Source organism: Columba livia, chromosome 1, assembly GCF_036013475.1.
Source record: "Columba livia isolate bColLiv1 breed racing homer chromosome 1, bColLiv1.pat.W.v2, whole genome shotgun sequence".
Classification (NCBI taxonomy): Eukaryota; Metazoa; Chordata; class Aves; order Columbiformes; family Columbidae; genus Columba; species Columba livia.
In genome coordinates this window covers 56,757,513-56,779,878 of record NC_088602.1, presented here as the reverse complement: position 1 = coordinate 56,779,878, position 22,366 = coordinate 56,757,513, and the positions used below count along the sequence as shown (strand labels likewise).

The window sequence follows — 22,366 nt, the reverse complement described above, 5'->3', positions numbered from 1 at the left end:
GAGTTTCCAGCACTGATAATATTAGGCCCTTTAAACGGATTTATATATCTATAGGATGGTCTGAGGAGGATATACAGCTCGTTGCATTTAAGAGGTCTTTGAAATGATCACAAAAATTAAGTTGGATATTAGTTCACCTAAACAGGAAAGACCAACTTTTTACAGATATTAATCTACACACTGAGAACCATAGGCAGGTCCCTTCCTGTGATGACTTCACCCACCACACTGACCCATGCAAATACCTACACGCTACCAAAAACCCATTCAACTGAGATAAATAACATGACTCCAGCAGAGAAGCTGTTTTCCACAGAAGTTATCTTCAGTGCTAAGTGAGCATCACCTACCTACATAACTTTTATACGCAGCGAAGAAAGATGTCCCCAGATAAAAACCTGATTCTGGCTACATCTGAACTGCAGGATTTTGTTGCTTCTAGCACCACATGCAAATTCTTGACTACATGCCAGGAGGAGACTAAAATATTAATGTTCCCTTCCTCAACACACATCTTTTTGCTTCATTTGGGGAGGGAAAATAAAAGGCACAGGAGGTAAACTCTCCATAGTGTGCTTCCATGTCCCAAAGACTGACAGTCAGAGACCTGGAGCTAGTGAGCACTCAACAAAGAATTTACAGTGATGCTCTTCTAAATGGGTCCTTCAAAGGCTGGATTGTTTTTCGTGTTGACAAAGAGAATAAGTAGTGTTTGTGAATACTTTAATCTCACCAAATATGTCTGTTGCAGTGATACAGTTCAGAGATTTTACTCTATTTTAATAAAGGATAAAACCTCTCTTCATGCAGCACTTTTCTGCAAAGCTCCTAAAAATGCATGTTATTATTTTAGACAGCAAATAAAGTATGGAAACATGGCTGTTGTGTTAGTAAAATATGGTGAGTACAAGCACAAACAAAGCCAGTATTTGAGTGAATCACACTTCTCATTTCAAATGTAGCAAGTTTCTGTCACTTTCAGAGTGAGTACTATCCAAGGCAATAAAAATAAAAAGGGGATTTCTACAAAAAGAGGCAGATTACACTCTACAGTAAATACATTTACATTGTGATTATTAGAAACTTTTGCATAACCAAGATACATATTCTTGCAGGTACCTTTGCACGTAAACATCCACCAAAAATATGCTTTCATTATACCACAAACATTAAAAAATGAATTTTGAAAAGACACATAGCACAACAGCCCAGTTTGACCACACTGGAAGTATTATGAAAGCTTGCTTGTTCAAAGGTACTAGAAATAGCAGTTCACGGACATCGCATATTCGTGAAATACTAGCAAGAAACTTTTAAGTGTGACCAATAAAAGTTCAGAACCGGCTAGATCTCGTCATTATTTCCTGCCTGAGAAGAGGAGCTATTTTAGTTAAGCGAAGCTGAGCAAAGAGGAAGTCTAAACCTTCTAGATTGGAGACTATGAAAGGAGCATCTCTGCAGAAACTCTGTAGCGCACAAAAGGTGAGTAACAATCCGCTATGCTACTCTAACAAAGTAACCTGGATGTTTACATATGTTGCTAAGACAGACTTCTTTCTTCAAAAGCTGAACACCGGCATTTATTCTAGAACTAATGAAAATAAATTGAATACTTTAATGCACTTTCAAAGTATCAGCAGCATTCTATAAACAACATTTAAAGTAAAATGACTGCAACTGTAAAAGCACGGTACCATAAATACTGTTGTTTAGGATTTTAACACTAAATTTAAAAATATGCAATAACCAAAAGTATTGGCAAGGACATTATCACTAAAGGAAAAATGTTTGTTTTGGTTAAACTAAAAACCAGATAGATCTTGTTGTTTGGTCTCTCTGTGCTTCACTGAAAGCCACGTCCTCCTCAGGGAAACGTGAGCAAACGTAAGGGACAGCCAAAGGAAAAAACGGGGATTGCAAAGAGAGATACACACACAATCCTTTAAATGGAGTCACTGTTGCCTTACTCATAGCAAGAATCTGGAAGAAAACATCTAATCCTGGTTTTGTTCTGAAAGCCTTTGCTCTTGTACGCAGCACCTAGATGGTCTTCACAACTCCCATTAGACATTCAGGACCTCAGCTATCATTAAAAAATTTAACAGATTGACAAAACATATGGACTAACATCAGAGTAGTCATTCAGAATTAACACAGACAGACAGAAACCAGTGAGTCCAGGGGTGCTTCAGCAAGTGCTTTAATCAATACCAGCACGTAAATGTTCCCATTATGAAAAATGGTAAGTAGGGCAAAACCAGTCAGAGGCACCCAAAGACCTACTTGGGCTGACCTGGGAGATACTGACCTGAACTCCATGCAGACAGGTACTGATGAAAAATATGATGATCTGCATTTGCATATAAAGACAGATAAGTACACGCTTTAAAAAAAAAATCCCATTATTTTTTACCTAGATAAATGTTAAATTTTAGATTCTTAAAAATTAAATTTAGGAGAACTGCCTAATTATAACACTGACATGCACTTAAACCCACAGAGTTTGTAAACAGCATCTAAACGACTGAAAAAAACAAAAACCAATATGTCCATTCTTTGATATACCTAAAAACTGGCACAAACCTGAAATAACCTGCAAACAAGCCATGGAACCACGTCTTCCTGCATAAGTTCAAGCCAGACTCAGCTTCCCCTCCTCCCATCAACACCAGCCTGCTGGTTATTTCAGAAACAAGACCTGACCAGAAATGACTACAGTCAGTGCAAGCCCAAAGGAGAGAAAAGCAAAACCAAAATCCATGCTGTTTATTAACATTCATCTATAAAAAATGAATTCTTCTACCTATCCTATATACATTACTACTCAATTTACCTACTGAATCAGTCAGGATCTTGGGATAGGTAGTAGTGTACTATGTCATAGGCAACCATTAGCAAGAGAAAACAAAACCTGCACGAGAGGGAAAAAAAACCCCCACACTTCCAGTGTGCAGGGGGAAGGAGTTTAGCGATATTTGGACAATTTTATGCAACAATAATGAAACTAGGACAGTATGCCAGATAATATTTCAGCTGTGCTACAAGCACATGCTACAAAACTTTTCTTTCGTGCACATCCCATCTACCTCGCAATAAGATCTGCTATCAGCCTTAACTTTTTTTAATTTTAGTGTCCTTCATACAGTGAGGTATTATAGAGGCATTCACACAGATGCCCTGCAAAGTTATTTTTCTGTCAGTATTATATGCGTAGCTCTTCCCACACAAAACATAAATTCTGTTACACGTTCTGACCTCATCCTGATTTGAAAACACCTTTTTGCCTTGAACAGCTAAAAAAAAAATAATCTTTCAGACAAAAGTTTAGCACTAGATATTTATATGCAGTTTTTTAAATATCTGTAAGCTGGAGAACTGCAAGCAAATCAAAACTTCATATTTCAAGGCAGAAACTAACCTGGAGAAAGATTTAATATGTTAGACTTAAGTTAGTTACTCCTATGGATACTCTTATCAAAAGCAGCTGGTATTTCCCCAGGTCAGATCAGGACACTAGGTTACCAAACACTGGTTCATCCACTATGTATTCCTATACCACTGAAAAAGTACCTGGTAAACATTATAGTGAAAGCATAAAATGGATGAGCAGTAACAATAAGCCTTTTTCTAATGCATTCTCCACTTCTGGAGATAAAACACACAGAACTACACACTCTTTTGCTCTTGAGAACAGTTTTGGTGCCTGATGCTGTAAAAGTTATTTGGCTGCCTGCCACAAGTGGGAAGACCAAACAAACAACATTTTCCTCCTCCTCTCCACAAAGCTGCCACGGGGCTGGGTAAAAAGCCAAACAAGAGGAACCATCCCATACAAAGCCACCAAACTGTCACCACAGCAAGAGCCAGGCAAGTGGGGGGGGTGCAGGTTAACCAGAGCACCCATGCAATCCCTGGGCAAGGTCTGCCATCCTCAAATGGCTGCCAGGGAAACCAGGATAAAAACTCTTTCTGCTGTTCAGCCTGGAGAAGAGAAGGTTGAGAAGGGATCTTAACAGTGTTTATAAACATCTCAAGGGTGGGTGTCAAGAGGATGGGACCAGACTCCTTTCAGTGGTGCCCAACAACAGAATGAGGGGCAACAGGCACAGACTGAAGCACAGGAGGTTCCATCTGAATATGAGGAGAAACTTCTTTACTGTGAGGGTCCCAGAGCACTGGAACAGGCTGCCCAGAGAGGGTGTGGAGTCTCCTTCTCTGGAGACATTCAAAACCCATCTGGACACATTCCTGTACAATCTGCTCTGGGTGAACCTGCTTTAGCAGAGGGGTTGGACTAGATCATCTCCAGAAGTCATTTCCAACCCCAACCATTCTGTGATTCTCATCACTGAGTCTTCATAATGACATGTCACATGTCCAATTCCAATGACCAAGAAGCTGAAAGAAGCAACACAGCTCTGCTCTGGAGCTGCTGGCTACCAGCCAGCAACTTTTGCCCCTAAAAATACAGTTCACGTAGGCCCTGATTGGAGACAGGGCTGATTCCCATCTTTCTACTTATTTAAATAGGAAGTCTATCAATCTATTAATCTCACTCATATGTCAGGTGGTTGGTTCCAACGCCCTCAGATTAAATAAAGTATCAGAAGCTACACAGCTGTTAAGATAGCTTTTTAATATCTTTTATGAGCAACAGCATGCACCTCTTCTTTTGGGAGCTAAGTAGTTCCTACACAGATAAAACGCAAAATCAATACTTGACTTTGCACAGCCAAATGTCACTACATGCCATGCTCACTTTTTTCTCATAACTATTTTTAGTCATTAATTTTTCAACAGGGACAACTTGAAGAAATGTTTTCTTCAGAAAATAGCTCCTCCTTACCTCAACTACAGCTGTTTCAATACAATTATCAGCAATGAAGCACAATCGAAATAGCTGGTCAATCTTGACTTTTGGATTCCTTGTATAAGAAATCTCTTCAGTAACTAGACATGTTTAATTAAAAACTATCTTATAAATACTATTTCTCACAAGCCTGACAGAACAGATACTTCCTTCAGAGCACAAGAATGTATTTGTAGCCAGAAAAAGCAACAAAGCTAGCACATTTCACAGCTAAACAATATAATCTCTTCACTAAATCCCATTCTACAACAATCTTCTTGTTTTGTTTTTAGATAAAGTTTTTATTCAACTGAGAATAATTCTATTTTATCTATCTTTCAGGGTATTTATGGAGTGCAGCAGTTGTTCCTAAATTCAGTTAAAATAGGATGTCTGGAAACCAGCACCCTGAAGAATACCGGATTGCATCACTGGTCTTCTACAGTTTTATATTCACAGTGGGACTGTTGGTGAATGCCACTGCACTATGGGTTTTTAGCTGCACTACCAAGAAGAGAACAACTATAACTGTATATATGATGAATGTGGCATTACTTGACGTAATTTTTATATTTTCCTTGCCTTTTCGGATAATCTACCATGGGAAAGAAATGTGGCCTTTTGGAGATATATTCTGTCGGATTATCAGTGCTTTCACTATATTTTATCCAGCCATTGCTCTGTGGTTGCTCACTTTCATAAGCGTAGACAGATTTATGGCTATTGTCCAGCCCAAACATGTCAAAGAACTAAAAAACACCAAAAAAGCTATGCTGGCTTGCGCTGGAATCTGGGTAATGACCCTCGCAACAACGTCCCCATTGCTGTTTTTACAATCTGATCCAGACAAAGCCTCGAATTTCACCACCTGCATGAAAATGCTTGATATCATCCATTTAAAGGAAGTAAATACACTGAACTTTTCTCGCTTGATTTTTTTCTTTTTGATTCCTTTGTTTATCATGATGGGGTGTTACCTTGTCATTATTTATAATTTTATCCACGGCAGGACTTCCAAACTGAAGCCTAAGGCCAAGGAGAGATCCATAAGAATTATAGTTACTCTAATTGCTCAAGTACTCATTTGCTTCGTACCCTTCCACGCTTGCTTCGCCTTCCTGATGTTGCAAAATGAAAACACAACTTATAATCCCTGGGCAGCCTTTACCACCTTTCTCATGAATCTCAGTACATGCTTGGACGTTATACTGTACTATATTGTTTCTAAACAATTTCAGGCAAGAGTTATCAGTGTAATCCTTTATCGCAATTACCTTCGCAGCGTGCGCAGGAAAAGTTTTCGAACTGGAAGTGTAAGATCACTCAGTAATATGAATAGTGAAATGATATAGAAAGATTAAAAAAAATGTCAGGGGATTTTTGCAGTGTAAACAAGTGATTATTTTTCTGAATTCTAGCATTTTGACTGCACTGAAGAATGTGGTATAGCCAGAAGTAACAGATATGTTTGTTGCCCTGTAAATATGAGAGAAGCTGAATAATTGCACCTCTTTATATTTGCTCAACAGCTTTTGTAAATCTGAAATGAACTGAAACCTAGTATTAAGTGTTAAACTTTCCAATGCTTTTGTCATTTCAAACGACTGTGAATATTGACAGACATGAAGAAGTGACTTTTAGTGTAATAAAGCAGGCAACACCGAAGAATTACGATGCAATATATAATTTTTTATATTTGCACAACCAAACGCTCCTGAAACACCTGTATATCCCACACCTCTAAAATCAGCTTCATTCTCTGAAGATCAATGCTAGCATGACTCAAAGAGAAGCATAAGTAAGTAACATTCATATTTCATTCATAAACTTATTTGATGAAGATTTCTTTGTAACTGACAACATTCTGCAGTCATAGATAAAAATACCATCCAAAGGTATAATAGTCAAACTGTTCATTAGTTCCCTGTGAGTATGATGTGTACATTTAATTACACCCTACTCTTGCACCAAGTATGTTTTTTACACAGATGAAAATACTGAATCTGTCCAGACACACCGGCAGCCTGTGTCCCAGCAACAAACTTCAAGGTAGAACACATGAGTAACTGCAATACTACTCAAGTTTTCAGCTCCTTCTGAATACTCACACCCTACAAAAACATGTAGCTTTAAAATGTCAAACACATGACATTTTTTAACTTATTAAATCAGCATTTAGCTACTTTCAAGATATGCACTAAAAAGTGAGAAATACGCAAGTCTAATATGGTGTTTAATATTAAAAATCTCACTCCAAGCACTTTTACTATTACCTCAGTGTGCGACACATGGAAACTCCAGTCTGTACAAGGCTGATCTCACTTGTCAGAAGCTTAACCACAAAGGCTCTGCAAGCTCTATGGTTTTACTGTAACATGCACACCTCTTATTAGGCACAAAAATCTCAAATACAGGTTATGTGGAACTGAATCACTGAATATCTTAAAGCTGTAAGAACTTCAGTTGCAAGCACTAAATGGATTTACATGCTCTAGTACTGAATTTTTGAAACACAAATATACACAATATCAGCATGAAATGCATATAGCTGCGTATGCATTTAAAAGTGAACATAAAGATATGAATTACAGTTGTGCTCTCTTTGTGAATTAAGAAACAAATCAGCACCAACCTGATTTCAGTTTTCAAATTTATCAAATTCAACAAAACCAACTGCAGTAATAATTTGTGCACAGCAAGCTGTGTTTCGGTCATACTGACAGCGGAAACAGGACTAACAGAATGGAAAGTAATCATTACATGGATACATTTTAAATTAATTAACCACAGATCACAAGTAGAAAATGAATGTTTAAAAATATAATAGTTGCCCCAAGAACCTTTACACCGTAGTTCAAAGGAGGATTAAATCTCATTTGAAGGGTTACATGAAGAAAGTTTTTAAAATTAATAGTTGCACAAAATAATCCCTTGAAACTACATCTAAAATAACCATTCCATTAGGAGCTACTTACAAACCAGAAGGCAAGCTGTTGATGGTGATGCCAAACATATACTGGGTGATTTCTACAAGGAGAAGATCAAACAAAGCCGAGAGTGTCCAAGCACCCAGTAAAAACGACTGGAAAGAAAAAGTTGTATTCAAATTAATTCAACAATTTAAAAATCAGGTTTCAAGGTATCTCTAAATAAATGTAACAAAAAGGAAAAAAATAACACCACCAACAACAAACAAACAAAATACTACTATACTACTTCAATTAAGACAAAATATGTAGGACAATGTAATTACAGACCTACATGTCAAGATGCTGAAGAACGAAGAGTTAGATTTGTTACAAAAATTAAATTATCTTGGTCTGGTAACTTTAAACTGACACAGCTGCAAACTTTAATTAGAATAATCCACTGATTGCAAGATAATATCAACATAAATTAAGATTTAGGGAAACCAAATTCTCTTTAAAACTCTTTAACATGTATTTAGATACAAAATGCTAGTAGTAGAACTGCAGTATTAATCCAAAACTACAACATTCTAAAGAGTGTAGAAAACAGCTTCTGTTAAAAAGTAACTAGAACTTACAGAAAATTTTCGGCTGCCATATCTTCTTTCAAATATTCTAAAGTTGTAAATGAGCAGACTGCTGCAAAATGTGTCTTTCAAATCAAGGCATATTGTTCTCCCACATACAAGTCTCCAAATCTAGAAGGTAAAAGATTGTCATGTTAAGCCTCTCTTTCTTCAAGTAAATTCTTTACAGAGTTTGTGCTCAGAGTGAATATAATCCCAAAGTCAGATACCAGAAACGCGGTACATTTAGGAGGGGAAGTAAAGACTGTTATGGAGAATTCAAGAAGTCTGTTTAAAAATAAAGTATTTTCAAGGAGAAGATCTACCTGTTAAAATAAATCTACTATTTAAATGAAGTCAAATACATTTTTATGTCCCTAGTTCACATTTACAAATAAAAATGGAAATCAAAACCCTAGTAAATTCTAAAATTACAGAAAAAAAAAGTTGTCAAGTGACTTCCACATACCAACCAGTCCAGCTCTAAGAAGATCAGCTTGTGCAGGACCATGCCAAGTTGAGTCTTGAACACCTCCAAGGATGGAGATTCCACAGCCTCTCTGGGTAACATATGCCAGTGTTTGTCCACCCCCGTGGTTTAAAAAACTAAATCAATCCCTTACATCTAGGCACAATTTCCCATGTTACACCTTGTGTCCACTACCTCAGTGAACCTCCAAGCAGAGTCTGGTTCCAGCTTCTCTACAGCTTCTGATCAGGTACTTCTAGACAGCAATAAGGTGTCTCCTCTTTGTCTTCTTGAGGCTGCACAGACCCAGTTCTCAGCCTCTCATTCTATGTCACATACTCCAACCCTCTGTCCTAGTGGACCAGCTCCAGTGTGTTCACATCTTTCTTGTACTGAGGATCCCAGAACAGGGCACTTGCGAGACCACATCTAGACCACTGTGTCAACTAGAGGAGTAGGGTCATTTGCCCTGACCTACAGGCCACAATCTCACTAACAGAGTCCAGGAGATGCTTGGCCTTCTTGGCTGCAAGAGTGCTCCTGTTGTCCACCAAGATCCACAGGTCCTGCTCTGTAGAGCTACCTCCCAAACACTCACCTCCTGCAAGCCTGCACTGTTGCAGCCTGGGGTTATTCCATCTCAGATGCAGGACCTTCCAAATCATGAAGTTCCCATCAGTTCCCATCTTGGGTTTGCCAAGGTATCTCTGAATAGCAGCCCTGCCTTCCAACATATTGACTATTACCACCAATTTTGGATTACCTACATATTTGCTTAGACTGCACTCCATCCCATCATCCAGGTCACTAATGAAGACATTAAATAGTACTGGTCCTAGTACTTATCTCTGAGGGGCCCTCCCCTAATTAATACTTGCCAAATGGATTACTTGCCACTAATGACCATAACCCCATTGAGAGCACAGCCAATTTTCTACCCATTTCTTGTCCAGTTATTCAGTACATACCTCACCAGTTTGACTTCAAGGATGCAATGGGAGACTGGCTTAAAAGCCCTGCTAAAGTGAAGGTATGCAAAATCCAATACAGCACCACTTGCCTCATGGAAGAAAGCAACCAGTTGGTGCGGCATGCTTTCAGAGAGTCGTAGTACAGATGAGGTAGGAAGGCACCTCTGGACAGCATCTAGTCTGACATCCTCACTGAAAACAAGGTCAGCTAGCGCAGGATGTTAACTGACCATGTCCAAGTTTTGACTGTCTCCAAGGATGGAGACCATACAACTTCTCTGGGGAAACTGATCCTCTGTTCCATCAGTCTTACAGTAAAAAGATTGTTATTTAAATGGAATTACTTCTATTTCAGTTTGTGCCGTCTGCCTCTTGTCCATTCACTGGGCCTGGCTCCCTCTTCTTTGCTCCCTCCCGTGAGGTATTAACACACACCAATGCTACCCCTGATCTTCACATGCCCAGCCAGCTCTTCTTCCTTGTTTTTAAGCATGAGGTTCAGACACAACATCACCCCTCATCACCTCCTCAGTCACCTGGGTTAGGAAGCTGTTATCAATGCACTCCAGAAACCTCCTGGACTCTTGTGCCCTGCTGTGTTACCCTCCCAGCACAGATGAGGATGGTTAAAGCCCTCCATGAGGGCCAGGACCTGAAATTAGGTGTCTGAAGAAGGCCTCACACACTTCATGATCAGGTGGGTTGTAGCAAACACTACCATCAAAGTTGGCTGTGCTGGTTTGCCCTCTAATCCTGACCCATAAACTCTCAACTTCTTCATGTTCCAAGACAAAGCTCTGTGCAGTTCTGTGGCTCTTTCACATAGCAAGTAATTCTCTTCCTTGCCTGTCCTTCCTAAAGAGTTTGTATCTGCCTGTTGCAGCTTGCTTGTCACATGAACTAACCCACCACATCACCGTGACTCCAATGAGATTGTAGCCCTGTAACATCATATGACTTTAATTCCTCTTATTTGTTCCCTGTGTAGCACACACTAGGGTACAGACACTTCAGAGAGGCACCCAGTCACGCTGACTTCCCAGAAAACATATAGGAGTGTTCCACATAATGCTGTCCCATAGACACTTCCTTATTTATGTGCATACACTTGAAGTAGGTCCTTTTCAGTCCTGTTTTGTTGATTACAAGATCCCTTTTGTTCACAGCAGCCAGTATCCTTTGCTGGCTAACCTAGTCCACTGCCTCCTCAGTTGACTGTGGATTGTCATCTCCCTCTTGTGTTGTTCCTGACTTAAAGCCCTCCTCAGCAGGCTGGCCTGCCTGTTAGCAAAGATGCTTTGTCCCACTTGGTTAGGTGGATCCCAACTCTTCCAAGCAGTCCTCAACCATCAGAGAAGGTCCCATGGGCACAAAAAGTGTTGCTGACATGAGCTGTGCAACCCATTGTGACCCACAGGATCTGTCCACTTCACCTTGGTTGGCTGCTCCCAGTCACCTTTGTGCGTGTGTTGAGAAATGGCTTCTAAAAAGATTTTATCTGTGACCTTCCTAGGGACCAAGTTAAGGCTGAGTAGCTTGATGTCACCTGGACCCTCCTGCCTGCCCCTCCCAAAGACAGGTGTGATGTTTGCCTTTCTCCAGCCATTGGGTAGTTCCACCAACTGCCGTGACCTCTCAACAATGCTAAAGAAAGTCTCACAATCACATTTTGAGCTTCTTTGGCACTCTCGGAGGCAACTCATCTGGTTCCATTAACTTGTGTGTACAGCTGGATTAAGTGATTAGTAACTATGTTTTTCTCAATGGTGGATACTGCTTCACTCTCACAGACTCTGCTTGGAGGCCTGAAGGAAAAACATACTGATAAATACATCGGATTGAATACCTCAGCATATTCGTTGTCACCTAGGTCTCCTGCCACAATGAGGATCAGGCCCATACCTTCCTTAAGCCTTTCTTTTGCTGCAGATGTACTTAAAGAAAACTTCATTGCTGCCCTTCATCTTTCTCACTAGTCTCCAGCACAAGCTTTGGCTCTCCCAGATCTCTTTCCTAAGCCACAGCCTGCTAGGCGTTCTCCCCTCTGTGGAAGTCCAAGTGCCAACATACTACCTAAACTTTACATGTTTCTCAAGGTCTTTAGGTCTCAGCCGATGCTTCAGCCTCCAATTTCCTCAGGACTGCACAAGAAGAAAGAAATGGGACCTCACCATTGCAGTTGTCCCATGTCTAAATGCCCAGTGTTGAAACCCAGCCAGCACCTTGAGTACCACCACTGCTGAAGTCCAAACTGGCAGGGCTGTGAGGTGGCAGCTGAACATTTCATGATACACATTAACAGCCCTTGCATAGACTGTGTAAGGCTTCTAAGCCTGATTGCTTTGTGCTTTAGCCAGCCTAAAAAATACATAGTTCTAAGGTCACCAAGATCTTCATTATACACACCATTTCTTCACTGCTCTTGAGGATCCCCTTTATGGAGACAAACATCTTTTACTTTTGCACTAAAAAAAGAAACCCAAATCTACAAAATTTCCATTTTAAACTTGAATAGTTTCTCACACTTTCTCTTCCTCGCCCCCAAACACTTGGTTGTAACACTTTAAAAAGGCAGACATTAATTTCTGTGTTTTTGCTGCGCAGCACTAGCAAGAAACTTGGAAAATATGAGCAGTGCTCTTGCAGAGTTGCAATCTATGAGATTATAATGACGCTCTTGTTCTTGACAAGAAAGATCACAGAGAGCACAACAGCACAGGGTATCACCAGCTAGGTCTAGTAATCTTTTAAGGCTTCCAGGCTACAGTCGGCATCCTCAAAGACATAGAGTTGACTTCATACATTTTTTTGATCTAACTGTAAAACATGTGGGGTAAGATAATTACAGAGACATCTGCTGACCCTTCTCTGTTGAGCAGTAGTTTGCCATTTCCGAAAATGAAAAAATACCCAAACCCCCCCAAAACTTATTAATCACTTCTACGGGTATTATTTCAACAATTACAACTGTACTAGAGGATTCTTAATTAAGCTGGGAACAAAACCTTACAAGATGAAATACCAAAAGATAAAGTATCTCAGTTTGAACTGGGAATAAGGAATAAATGTCTAATAAGATAATTAACCAATTCAGCAGGTTACTGAGGAGCATGACAAACTCCCCCATCACTTGGAATCTTCAAATTAGAATCAGCAGTTCTATTCAATGGGTAAATCTTAATTTCCTGCAACTAACTACAGCAGAAGTTATGGCCTCTGTTAAAATAAACCATATACAATCAGAGTAGCTGATCACAATAGCCCTCTTCAGCATCAAAAACTAAGCACGATAAGATACTGACATTCATATGAAACTATTTAATATTAGTACATGGGTTAAACCATACTTCACTCCCAGCAGACTTCCAAATGCCACCATCTGGAAGGAAATATGGTACAAAACGAATCGTTTCCCAGCCAAAAGAAAGAAGTGAAAAGCTGTGTTGATACTTTCACATCAATTTTTCTTGCTTTTACCAAAATGCAGCTTACTGATGTGACATTAAAAAAGGTGGTCTACAAGCTGGTCTACAACAGTGAATAAAGCAAAAGACCCAGAGGAGAATCAACTGGGAGAAATCACACAGAAGAGCAGTCTCTTTCCACACCAAATCAACTGATTCTTACCTGAAAATCCTCTTTTATAGCTTGTAGGTTATATGCAAAGAACTTCTGATAATGTTGGAAGAGCAGAGTCAATAGAATTGAGATGGCACTTGGGACTAATAACAGGCTCTTTGACAAAGGTGCTTTATCTTAAAGACAAAAAACAAACAAAAAAACATTTTAGAGAACAATCTATTACATTTAAAAAGCGACATATTTAAACAGGTGATTAGAAAACATAATAGCAGTGGCACTATTTTGACTTTTTATCTCAACAATGTCCGAATTTGTCAACAACTTGTAAATATGTAAGAAAAACAAAACACCCAAAGGAAGCCTTTGGAGATACTAAAGACAGTTAAATATTAATCAGACATTTTGTTTTCATCATTCTCTCATGAAATTATTTGTTGGGCCATAATTAAACCAAAGTGCTCTGCACCTATGGAGGTCATGCCCTCCTATGCTGCCCTTCTAAAGCTCAATCATGTTCCAGGAAATAAAACATTCACGTTTTGTTGTTGGCCAAACAGACATGCAAACAGACATTCATTTTTTAAATTATTCCTCTAATTTAGCTGGATGCTTAAAAAAGTTTGAAGCCATTGGAGTACTGTAGAACATTGATGGAAAACAGAAGCTGGAGCTGCCTGAAAGTTACTGTGCACACACATATTAACTTGAAACCTCAGGTAATGCTCCCATAGTTAACTTAGCTAAATTAACATTTCTTAATGTGACAAGGTCAGTTTTATAACCAGGATACAACAGATATATGAAAGTACAGCCTAAATCAGAACAAAAGCAGTAATCACAACAGTAGATATTTCTGAACCAAAGTTTGATAAGATGTGTTATTTTACTATCAGATGCATCTACATTATTTCATGAATTAAAAAAAATAAATTACAAAACCTCATTCTCTTATAATACTTTTCACATAAGGATCACATTACCACAAAAATGTGACAAGCAATTCACTAGATTTGCCACTGTGACTTTGTATTTCTATACAGGCCTAAAATTTAGATTTTACTGTAATTTTCATATCATTAGGTCATTTTTACATTACAGGTAACACACACTTGAAATACTTTATCCTACAAGGTTCATTCCTAATTCGAATGCATTCAAAAATAACCAACCAACAGAACCTTATCTGTTTTCTCCAAAAGTGTGAAGACACATTTTTCTTACACACCTCCTTTTAGCTTTCAGCTTGGACACTTTAAACGTTATGAAAGAAAAGTACTTTTTTTTAAGCACGTCATCAAGTGAAAAACCACACAAGTAACCAACCCATTAATGTGACAGTCACCCACGGGGAACATCACATGAGTAACGGAAACTTCTACTCTCAAGCTTCTCAAAAATGTCATCACAGTTGATGAGTTTATTCTTGCCCAGTAAAGCTGAGAAAGATCACAGAATCATAGAATGGTTGGGGTTGGAAGGGACCTCTGGAGATGATCTAGTCCAACCCAGCTGCTAAAGCAGGTTCACCCAGAGCAGATCACACAGGAATGTGTCCAGGTGGGTTTTGAATGTCTCCAGAGAAGGAGACTCCACAACTGCTCATCCCTATTTTTGGGCACCCCTGAAAAGTGTCTGGTCCTCTTGATATCCACCCTTCAGATATTTGTAAGCATTGATAAGATCCCCTCTCAGCCTTCTCTCCCAGATAAACAATACATCTCTTGAAGTGTTTTTTTCAAAGTGTTTCACTGTACAGTGCAGTAGTTTGCTTTACTACTCCAAAGCATATAGATACTTACAAAGGGCTACTGTAAGGTCACCAGTGAAGGAACAACCCTCCCACTGCTGTGGAATGTCTCAAGCAGCAAGACCAAAAATTACTAACAATCCCAGATACTGACAGTCAGGCATTCTGACATCCGAGTCAAATTCCTTACTTTGAATGGAAACGTAAAATTCAGAAAGCAAAATTTTAGTCCAATAGATTTGGAACTGTGTGCAAGATGGAAACATGTATTATGAACCTATGCTGGGTACTGGTATCTACTGGCAGCACCAATGTAAACATGCACAAGGAGGAGAAAAACACAGTGCCTTTGTACCATGTAAAGAAAGTAGAATGAAAGGATAAACTCACATTTTCAGCCTGAAGAGTTAAAATATATCAAATACGAACTTGAAAGACCTTGGAATAATTCTGAAATCCCAAAGTACTCTTTAAGTGGCAATTCTTTCTAACAACAGGCAGTAATAGCATTGGTGCTGCAACACACATACTGAACTTCAGTCTAATGGAACAGAGTGATTTGGTAACCACCAGCAAAACATGCTATGATGAAGAGCAAAGAACAAGCTTTTGCTACAGATCTTTGCTACCCCTGGTGCAATGGAGAAGTTCTCCCCAAAGCCACCCTCAGAATCTCACAGGCAAGTGTCCCAACCTTTGTCCTATCACTGCGCAACCTGAGGCTAATCCTAAAACGCAACATGAATGAGAAAATCACCTCTAAGTCTCCACACTCCACCCTGAACTCATTACAAAGCCCATGAATCCTCTTCTTCCACAACCCATCACTTTTTTTGGCTGTCAATACCACTTTCAAAGTACACAGAGTTAAAGAATACTTGTGACTGTCTATCATGGAGAGAGAGGCATATGGCACAGCTGCACAGGTAGTTGCAGCTTCAGAAGCCACCACTGCACTAATGAGAAGAATATGAAAGTTGTGGTAGAAGTAACAGCTATATTTTAAAAAATTATTTCCTGCTCCCTGTCTGTTCACCAGTTGTAGATGAAGAGAACGAGCAGATGAGAATGTCAGAACAGGCAGCCAGACCAAGCCAAGCTGTTTCTGAAGGGCTTTGGGGGGAAAAACTTCACCCCCCTGACTGCTATTCTGGGCCCAAGACTCCAGCATTGACCTAGAAGAGGACCTCATTGCTAACGCCAGCTGATGAACAGTGGCTGCAGAAGCTCAAATTAGCTCAGGACATTTTTTTGTGGGGATCCCTACTGAGCTTACACTAGGGCTACAGATGAAACACACTGTATAACAGCTTTTTTTTTCCCCCCCCACTGTCACCTGCAAACTTCCCAAACCCAGCTACTATGAGGCAGACACACCACTTTCATTCAGTTACCTACTGGGGGCTACTATAATGGTATGAAACACGCATGAACCACCTTTTAATGCTGATACAAAAGTTCTGCAAATCTTTTAAACCACAACTGATGCACATCGAATGCACAGTACTTCCCAAATGCACTGATGGAATCTCTATTTTGGGTAGAATTGTTATTTCTGCATTAGGCAATCATGCATGTATTCATCTACTGTATTCCAAAATCTAGCCAAGAACTTGCAGTAGGTTCATCAGCCGAAAATGATGTTTCAAAATGGTCAGAGCTTTCAAGAACTCTTGCCCACTATTTTCCCTTCAGACGCAGGTTTGTTACACATTAAACCAAAATAGCATTTACAGCCTTAGTACCTCCTCCTGAATGCTTGACAACCTTGCTTGTCTTTTATTGTAATGGTCGATGAAACTCACTGTCAGATATTTAAATCTGAAAAGTATTTTTTAAGTGCTTCCTTGACACTAATGTGTACCTTTGGGAGACTGGAGTGATCTCTAGACATGAGAAGTAAAAGCTTGTCTTTATTATAACCACACGCTGAGCTCTGAACAGCAGCCAAGAACAAATGAGAGCAAGCCATGGAGGGAGGATGACAAGAGATACAGACACCTGTAATACTGCTTGGGGAATGTGGAAGACACCAGAAGACTGTGTGCTGACTGGCAGGATGGAATTTAACCATATTTTTTTTACAGTTTGTTCAATTCACTAGAAGTATTTTTCCAATATTTCATCCTTTGGGAAAAAAAAAAAGTGTGATACCAGAGGACCCTGCAAAAGCAGTGAAATTAGTGCTTCCTGAAGGTAGTACATGACTGAATGAAGTATTCTGGGTCAGGAGAGCAGCTCTTGTCCCTGGTCCAGGCACAGAGCACAGGCACAGGAAGGGGACCCTGTGTTCAGTCTGTCACTTCACAGTGTACTCTGGTGGTTAATCATCATGATGCCTGCAAGTGAACACAGTAACAAGAGTATCACCACAGGAAGAGTTTTTCATCAAAGGCTTATAAACTTAGTGCAGAAGCTGAGAAGTGAATAATGTTAGTATATATATCAAGAAAGTCAATGAAGAAACCAACTGTGATAACATTTTAAACCTATTTTTAAAAGGCACAGGTAAGACTATAACCACACCAGTTACCTATACTTACTGTTACCTATACACTTACTGTTTAGAAACTACTGGTTTTAGCCTAAGTCACAAAGTATAAGAGAATGAGGAGCTACAAAAAGGAAAAAAAAAAAAAAAAAACCAAAAAAAAACAAAACACAAAACCACACAAACAACCCCTTGGTTCTAAAAGGAACTTTTGAAAAGAAACAGAAAATGAAACAGGTCAAAGTTAACAAAAATACCTCACTGAGCAGCCTCTTCTTCCGCCCAACCACAGAGCATATTACCATACTAGTATTAGTATACAGTGTCAGAAATACCAGGTATGGCTACACCACAACATCACGTGGAGATCCCCATGCTAGGTTGAAATGAGCCAGCTCTGCAGCGCGGCAGCAAAACAGCCACATTTTCTGTGGTATATAATGCATGGCTAATTGAACTGGGGTGGCTATGCTGCTCCCAGGACTCAAGCTATTATTTTGAACCAAGTTGCACTGTGGCATGCTGATATACAAGCTAATTTGTTTTCCCATATAGCACTGTACTGTACAATATTGTTATGCACAGAAGTCAGATATATTCAATGCATACTTGATGTTTCCCTCAGTCATACCACAAAGCATCAACTTACATACCTTTAATATTTTCCTGACGCCTGCGCAAAACACAGTTCAGTCTTGCAGGTTACACAAGCAGAAGAGCACAGCATTCCCCTGTTGCCTTGGGGATTTTTAACAAATTACTAGCACTGCACTACAATGTTCACTGGGAGGTAGGAGCATAAATTGCACTAGCAGAAATGCTTGCACCCAAGTTCAAAGGACTCCATTCTCTACTACTACATGAAGTAGCTTGTATGCGGTAGGCAAAGTAGTCAGATATTTTCCAGATGTAGCAAGGCTTTAAAACATGAACTCAGATTTTACCTTAATAAAGACCAGCTCTGAAAGGTTTTTGTACTATACTCATGTGCAGTGTTGCACATGGCATGAAGAGTATTGGGAGGGGATATTACAGTGTCTGCAGAAAAGTTTGGTCTTGGTCTTAGAGGTTTGTTTGAAAAGCCTTGGTGTCTTATAATGGAGAGCCTTCTGCATATCATACTTTGCCCCTGGGACGCAGCATGTTGGAGAACAACCAGCAAATACAGCTAAGCAGCATTACAGTAAAGCAAACATCTGGCCCAGTGTCAGCCTTCATGTGCTCATGCTGACCTTTGCAGAGCCACTAAGTGTTCCAGCAGTGTTTGTCATGAGACTCCAGTTGCTGGCAGACTGCAACACAAGAAACTGGTCTGGGTTGGGCACCACAGCCACCCCACAAGCTCCTCCTCAAAGCCTGGTGCTGCAGCATCCTTCCTGAACACGCCACAGTGTAGTTTCACAAGTCAACTCAACTGGGTTTTTGTTTTCTGTCATTTGAGTATGCCCATGCTGTGCTTCCTACTAACCAGAGTAACTGGCTTTTTTTTTTTCTCAGGGCACACCAGTTCCTCCAATATTCCACATAACAGAAGCAGTTTGCCTGAATGAAAGCAAACTGTCTTTGTCCTTTTAAATTGTGCTCTTCCTTGTTTCCTGACTTCCGTATTGCATAGCTGTAACGTGCACCAGGTATGTTTATTTTTACACCTCCTCATCCAAAATTGTGTGTTATACACCAAGTAGGTATGTTATCGGTCAGTGTCATCAAATGCTGATTCCATTAGCAATTCAGCATATCCCTGCTAGCAAAGGACCTACTTGTCAGAACTGGCTCACATGCACCCAGGGTTGGACTGTTTGTTTGTTGGAGGGGTTTGCTTTTATATGTCTCTTACAACATCACTTTTCAAGAACCTCACTGCCCATGCATGTGATTTTAAAGAGCACTGAAGAGGACAAGTAGGACAGAGGATTTATACCAGGAAACTCTTAAACTATGATAAGAAATACTAGACAAACACATTATGCAAGAACTCAACTTTAGTGCTCAAAGTCATGAGACATCTTAAAAGGCACATGGACATAGTCAACGACTTCACTACACAGGCCCAGCTATTCAAGCATTATTTACAAGAAAGTCTAACTTCAGTAGAAGCAGACAAACTTATGAGTAATACCTGAAGCTGAATCTGTGGTAATGAACTGACAAATTCGGAATATTCCTTAGATGAAGATAATATAATTCACCTTACTGAACTGTGGAGCCAGGATGTGAAATGAACTTGTCTGTGTAGCCACGTATCATAGTGTAGCATCCACTGGCATCCATAGTACAGAGATAATCCACAAAGTTAGATCAAGGTAAGTAATATAGAAATAGTTTGTACTCACTAATAACTTTGAAAGACACTGTTTGTTCAGCATAGTAGTGGTATTTTAGCAGAAATGAAATTTGGCCATCAACCAAGCAAAGGTCTATGTAACAAAAACAGCCAAAGGGTCTATCTATGGCTACACGTAGATGATGTTTCTTAGGACCATTTTATCAACTAGCTGTAAATAATGCAAAAAACAACCTTACCCTGAATGACGAACAACAACAATCAGGACAGCTACAGTAGATAAGTGGGCTTCACAAAAGCTTAGCTGAGCTAAACTTACTCTGTTAAGTCTGTAGTAGTATGTCAGAGCCATCTTATAATACAAAAGCAAAATGCATTCAGAATTAAGAAACCCAACAGAATTCTTGGTCTGAAAAACTGGAAATGCAGTAATCTGCACAAATAGAGGGCTGAACTCCTTTTTTTGATGAAATCAAAATACTCAAGTTTTTCATTTACTCACTCAAGATTTCTTCATGCACACCGAACACGCAGACAAATACTTTCCCAAATAAATATTATAAATAAATTGAGCTAAAATGAAGCTACGGTATCTTCCTCCTACGTTTCCTAGGAACAGTACATCAGTACACTGCTAAGTGACATCTGTCTACCAAAGTTCAGTTATCTCTTCTGTCACATTTTGTCATATTAAATCTTTGGAATATTAAACATTAACTTAATTTTAACAAGAACACAGGCTTTTTATTTGAATTGCAAGCTGTCTTCTCTTGATTACATAAGGTTACCATGCCTGGGACATAACAAAAGATAGCATTGACTGTAAGGCCAATCAAAGTTCCATGTATTTTTATAGCAAGAGGAATAATATATGATGAAAAATGTCCAAAACTTAATATTCTAACTAAATTATTCTACCTGATGAAAGTCAAAGACAAGTTTTTAAATGCATACTGAATAAGCAGCTTGAAAATAACCTAATCATGTCAGTCTCCCTGTAGTTTAAAAGAAGAGTTTTTATTTTCATCAAAACAGCAAGAGATAGAGAGGCAGCCTAGAAACACTGAGAAGACAGGATGCAAGAAGGGGAAAGGGACAAATGCAGCATCAATCAAAAGGAGGTACGTTTTGTAGGACATTGATGCAAGTACATAGATCAAATTCAAAATCAAAGAGAACATAAGGATTCTTGAGTTACTTCTCTCATTTAGACCTCTAATGACAACACAGACTATTAGATTCATCTTTATATTGTTTCCAAAACCTCCTGGAATTATACTATACAGTCCACTGCTATTTATTTTGGATTATTGTAAAATTAGCAGAAGAAATAAACAACAAAGAATTCAAAGAACGTGGACAATAATATCTTCATCCAAGATTCTATCGACCTTCACTAGATTAATATCACCAGATGGAGCAATAAGTTTATAGCCAGCTGCAACTGCTGCCATTATGAGCCACTGGTTCCTCTGCTATCTCTTTCAGAAAAGTATTAAATGCAATTCCAAGAAGTAACTAAGCAGAAGAATTTACATTAATCAAAATACTTCAAATCAGTTAAATAATTGTTTAGGTTCTGATAAGCAGCTTTAAAATCAGAAAAAAGTTTTTAAAAAGGAGAGCAGTCCAAAACCCAGACTTGCTTCTAGAAATCTGGGGACAAGAGGGGCTCTGGCATTCTTGTTAAAACATTTTGCATAAGAAGCCCGGTAAGAATCACATTACCAAAATGCAGTAGAGCTCTGAGGTCATTTGTTGTTTGTTTCCCATTGCTAAAGAAGGGAATGGTGAAAACAAGACAAAAAGAATACAGTAACCTCTGACATTTTTACCACCACATCAATGTCTGCAGATGCTAAAGCCCTTAATCTACTAGAAATATCATCAACAACTGGGTAACTTTTTAAAATTATCTATTATACATATGGCTAAAAAGAGTTTAGTATTATTTTTACCAAATGGTGTTGTGATATGGCTTTAACAAAACATTCTAGATGTTAAAAAGCCTGTCAGAGATGACACACTAGGGTACAGAAGCCTTCAATCTGCCCTGCCATTCTTATGACTGTTGAACCAGGTGTCTACTGATTTTACCTAAAGTCTCTGACACAGGCTCATTTATCCATCATCAGCGCCCCAACAATTGTCTGTCCCTGCCCTTCTGCCAGAGGTTCCTGCTCCCAAGACCCAGCGGCAGAACAGAACACGGACACGTACGCTTCCCTGATGAAACACCAGGCCCCAATTCATTAACTGCTTAAACCACCAGATTGTGCACATCAGTGACTGAATCCTACATACGTGCTGCTACTTCAGCAGACACTTCTGCTTCAAAGGCAGAAACAGAAGTCTGAGGGCACAGGGACATCTTAAACTGCCACAGCTGTGCCCGAGGTGAGCCTATGTCACTGCCACCTATGCCTCTACTAGAGTTT

At 39.3% G+C, this 22,366-nt stretch overlaps 2 protein-coding genes across 3 annotated transcripts in view; one reads left to right on the top strand and one right to left on the bottom strand.

Moving 5' to 3' along the window:
- The window catches only part of UBAC2 (UBA domain containing 2), a 103,920-nt gene that overhangs the window by 79,734 nt on the left and 1,820 nt on the right, over positions 1–22,366 (bottom strand). For both annotated transcript variants that reach the window (XR_010471453.1, XM_065057591.1), the window contains exons 2-4: positions 13,452–13,579; positions 8,397–8,516; positions 7,825–7,931 (exon numbers count right to left, since the gene is read on the bottom strand). Coding sequence is in view for 1 of the 2 variants with exons in the window: in XM_065057591.1 (XP_064913663.1) it covers positions 7,825–7,931; positions 8,397–8,516; positions 13,452–13,579 (355 nt within the window). In the remaining variant the exon portion in view is untranslated. The remainder of the gene's footprint in view (positions 1–7,824; positions 7,932–8,396; positions 8,517–13,451; positions 13,580–22,366) is intronic.
- Positions 1,335–6,517, top strand: GPR18 (G protein-coupled receptor 18). The gene is made up of 2 exons (XM_005504631.3): positions 1,335–1,482; positions 5,192–6,517. Exon 2 carries the CDS (start codon positions 5,239–5,241, stop codon positions 6,199–6,201), a length of 963 nt encoding a protein of 320 aa, XP_005504688.1. The 5' UTR covers positions 1,335–1,482; positions 5,192–5,238; the 3' UTR covers positions 6,202–6,517.